General features: G+C 29.9%; 1 protein-coding gene across 1 annotated transcript; it reads right to left on the bottom strand.

Annotated features, from left to right (window-relative positions):
- Positions 1–1,812: 1,812 nt before the first annotated feature.
- LOC108724499 (POC1 centriolar protein homolog A-like) lies at positions 1,813–4,265 on the bottom strand. Its single transcript, XM_018450902.1, has 5 exons — positions 4,034–4,265; positions 3,235–3,595; positions 2,539–2,749; positions 2,277–2,476; positions 1,813–2,197 (listed from the first exon to the last, which is right to left on the bottom strand). The coding sequence occupies exons 2-5, from the start codon at positions 3,592–3,594 to the stop codon at positions 1,991–1,993; spliced, it is 978 nt and encodes a 325-aa protein (XP_018306404.1). The 5' UTR covers position 3,595; positions 4,034–4,265; the 3' UTR covers positions 1,813–1,990.
- Between the last annotated feature and the right edge of the window lie 414 nt (positions 4,266–4,679).

Here is a 4,679-nt window from a genome sequence, read left to right as displayed (position 1 = left end):
TCCAAGCAAAACAATAGTCTGTAGATTTAAGTATGTATTTTAATCAGATATCAATAACTACGCTGATCAATTGAAGTTCCAAAGAAAATAAATTTTGGAAGTGATCTGAATAGTTTCCTACCACAAAATATTTCAACGTATAATTGTACTGTATGCATACACGAATTTATTTTTAATTTCGACGATAGTTGCTTCATAAATTAGCTGCATTCAATCGCGCGCTCTCGACTTTCTAATTAAATTTAAAAGCTTGTCTGTAGGTCAAATACAACCTTTTGAAAGTTAAAAGCGTTCTAAAAACGGATACTTTTTTTTCAAGTAACTAAATAACGTTACTTTTTAAAGTCTATTGGCCCATTTTAATTATTTCCGGTTGAATTGTCAGGCTCGTTATTCATCGAATACTTGAAACCATTAAATGATATTCATATCGTGACTTAAAATTCTTATACTTAAAATTATTTTAAGATCTCCAGATAATGTATGATTATATCATTAGCTAGTTAGACGCCAATTATCTATTTATAGATATTATGATGATAGAACTATAAGTTTAGTAAAAAAAATGTTATGATTTACTGCGATATGTAGGTGTTTTTTACAAGATAGAGTTACTAGGAAAGAAAATCTTCGTGACCACTTTGTTTGGCTCGAGATTTTAGAAATGATCAAAAAAACTTTAGGAATTCATTAAGGAAAATGAGCAATTTATGAGACATATGATTGCAACAGATGCTGTTAATGTATAGGTATTATATCATGTAATATAGATATTTATGTATGTATATATACATTTTTTAATAAAAAAATTACACTTACTCGTGTATATATATTATTTATATATATATATATATAAAAGTACAAAAATAATATATTTAAAACAATTTAAAATAAAATGTCCATTATCTTAAGCAGCATGCACATTATAAATTACAAGATATATATGTATTTGATTACAAATTATATAAATCGGACTAATGTAACACAAGATACGCTGTCTTTTTCGGGTACATATAAGGTGTCAAATTTTTAAGTATTAAAACTTTGGGAGCGTGTAGGGGATCGATAATCTAAAAAGAAGTCTTTTATTTTCCCATTTTTGCTTCGTTTTGGAGAAAATCGCAAAAAATAAAAAACAAAAAGTTTTTAATTTTTACTTAATTATTTATTACTTATTTATGCGTGTTGTCACTTCCTTAATGAAGGTATTGTTTAATCAGGAAAATCACCAGAACACTATTGGGATAGCGATCATGTAACTTTCTTCCTAGGGCGAAAAATAAAAAATTTCTCCATTACTTTCAATGATAAAATTTTCACTTTTTATATTTTCATCTTAGTGAAAAAGTTACGTCATCTATTCTAGTTGCAATACGGGCTGTTATTGCAATACTTGCATTGCTACAAGAAATCAACATTTTGGACAATGCCTTCATTAAGGAAATGACAATATAAATAAATAAAAGTGTAAATAAATAAGTAAAAATATAAAATAAAAATATCTTCACAATTTTTTTCCAAAATAAAAAAAATGAGCACATCTCTAGAAAACTTTTCTCTTAATTTATTGATTCTCTACAAGCTCATGAAGTTTTGACATTTAAATATGAGACATCCTGTATAATTTACAGCATTGAACTTGTACGAAAATTTCTTTCATCTTTGTTCAATATCTATGTCGATTTAAGTTTCATCTTTCATTGATAGTTCTTGGCTCCTGTATGATTTTAGATGTAATTTTTCTAATTTGTATGATAAATACTGAAATGTATGTACATATATATTTTATAAAATTAATAGTTCCTGATATATAATGTAACAGTGTTTTTCTAAATAAAATAACTACTGCCTTTTATACTTGAACAAATTAGTTGCATATATTAAATTATTACTTTCTCTTGAGTCTGCTTGTCATATATATCTTGTACTTGTTCGCTGCTGTTCAATTTTTCACCGACATTGTCAAATTTTTGTTTGCTAGAGGTTCATGTTATCTGTTTGATGTAGACGGCACTAACTGTGTAGGTATTTCTCTCCTTTGGCCATCCACACATATATTACACTTCCATATTAGAATTCGTCTATCAACGCCACCAGAAGCAAAAAGCATACCATCTTTTGAAAATGTTATGGATGTTATGCTAGTACAATGTCCTCTGAGAGTATAAATCGGACGGCTTTCTAGGATATCTAAAATCTAGTCGATGTTTCTTGTTAATAGCAAATAGGATAATAATTTATTGATACCGCAAAATGAAATCAAAATCTTCAACTACCTTCATTGTAGAATCCACAGATGCTGTTAACATAAATTTACCATTTGGATGGAATTTAATCATATTTACAGGTTCTGTATGAACAGCATAATGCTGACATAAAGAATCTGTTCTTAAATCGAACAATTTGACACACGCATCTGTATTTGCTGATCCAATAGTTGTGCCGCTTGGATGAAACTCCACATATTTAGCGGGAGCTAACATAGCAAAGTTTTATTTTAGATTCCTAAGATACAAAGTTATGGTGCACTTAACAAACCTTTTATCTCATTAAAAGTTTTGACACACTGTCCGCTGGTAATGTCCCAAACTTTTATTGTTTTGTCGTCGCTACACGATACCAAAAGTTTACCATCCGGAGAAAATTTAGCGCAGCTTACCCAATATGTATGTCCACTAAATGTCTTGAGGAATTTTTTTTGATATGGTATCCATAGCTTTATACTTTTGTCATTCGACGCAGTAACTAACTAAAAATTATGATAAACATCAAATACGATAAAGAACGCCATGAATGGTCAAAGTTAGATGTTTTGAATAATAAATCAGTTTATTCCAGATGTGATTGCGCGCCGATAATTTTCGATTTTCAACACAATCATTCTGAAACATTAATAATCCATAAATGAAGAGGTCCCAGATTCGAACCCTGGCTGAGGTCATATTTTTTGTAACAAGTTTATTTCTTTCTTTATTTAAGAGGTTTATTAACGTTTCAGAATTGTATTGAAAGTCCAAAAATTATCGGCGTGCAATCACATCTGGAATAAATTGATTTATTATTCGAAACATCTAACTTTGACCGTTCATAGGGTTCTTTATCGAATTTGATGTTTTCATACATACGATTGTGATTAAAATTCTTATAATGTTTATGATAAATAATTACATAAACTGTCTATGGCAAGATCTATAACAAAATAGCTAATAATTAGATAATTGAATTTAAGATTACCTTTTCTCCATTCGGACTAAACTGTATTGATCTCACTGCAGAACTGTGAGCCCTAAAGTCAAAGGAATGTCCTTTAACTTTAGGAATCCAAACTCTTACAGATCTGTCTTTTGAACCACTGGCCATAACTTCTCCATTTGGTGAATAGCACACGTCCAAGACAGCCTCTTTGTGGGCTATAAACTTGTAAGCTGGCTTTAAATGTTTCAATCGCCATAACATTACTGTCTTGTCCATACTGCTTGATATAAGTTGATCAGCATTTGGATGAAAATTTAAGGCAGTAATTGCATCGCTATGACCTATGAAGTATCCTTGATACGCAGGCTCGCAATTAGTCTCTTCCATTGTCTTTTCCATTCTGGTAGCACAATAAAATAATATAAGAAATAAAAAATAAATAAAAATACATGAGGCAACATCACAGGTGATATAAACACAAAAGTTTTTATTTGAAATTGATATATATTAATTTTTATCATAATTTGAATTATATTACTTAATAATAATTAAATAATTTAACCAAACATAAACAATAACCTCAAAAGTTCATATTACCGGTTACAGATAATTTTATCAAAAAATATTAAATAAACGTAAATATGTCACGCATTACTATACCTAATTAGGTACTATACCTAATAACTATACCTATCATAAATTCTTTATAGCTTTAGTTTTAGACAACAATGCAATTATTATTGCGGGAGCGTGTAAAAATTAATCATACTGAGTTAATGCGAATGTTACGTAATTTATTCAATTTAATTGTCTCATTTAATTAATATTGTATACTCACGTCTTTTAATTATAAATCATTCATGCGAGGAAATATTATTTACAATCTAGAGACACAGTAGCGTCTCGGCACTAAACAAACACAGTGATATTATAGCACAAAACCGGCTAATAATTATTTTATTTATAAAATATGTCGTAAAAGTTTACACGATGCAATTGAACGTTGTAACTTTAATGGAGTTTTTCTTTCCAATTTATATGTAAAAACAATGTTTTCAACACTTGACAAGTTCGACAGATGGTACTTATTTATTTGAAACAGCTGATGTATCAGCTCGGATCCTCATACGACAACAATGGCTGCGTTCAGCAGAGAAAGCAGCTTTGCAACTGTTGTAAAATTCTTCAATATGATTGGTTTATACATTTAGATCTGTCAGGAACCAAAAGCAAGAACCAATCGTATTGAAGAATTTTACAACAGTTGCAAAGCTGCTTTCTCTGCTGAACGCAGCCAATGCCTTGACACCGAGAACTGATTGGTAAAAAGCCGGTTGTAGGGGTGAAATTTACCCCGGATCTACGATAGGTTTTTAAGCCTAAAGCTATAATTTATAAATAAGGCCAATTCGGAGAAATTGGCAATCTGCAATTGTCGGTAATTCCTGTTTAGGATCTCCTTAAAGCCTGATTTATAATGGCCG

Source organism: Mycetomoellerius zeteki, unplaced genomic scaffold (genome assembly GCF_001594055.1).
Source record: "Mycetomoellerius zeteki isolate Tzet28-1 unplaced genomic scaffold, Tzet1.0 scaffold301, whole genome shotgun sequence".
Classification (NCBI taxonomy): domain Eukaryota; kingdom Metazoa; phylum Arthropoda; class Insecta; order Hymenoptera; family Formicidae; genus Mycetomoellerius; species Mycetomoellerius zeteki.
Note: the sequence above shows the minus strand (reverse complement) of the source record. Positions and strands in the feature narration are given on the sequence as shown.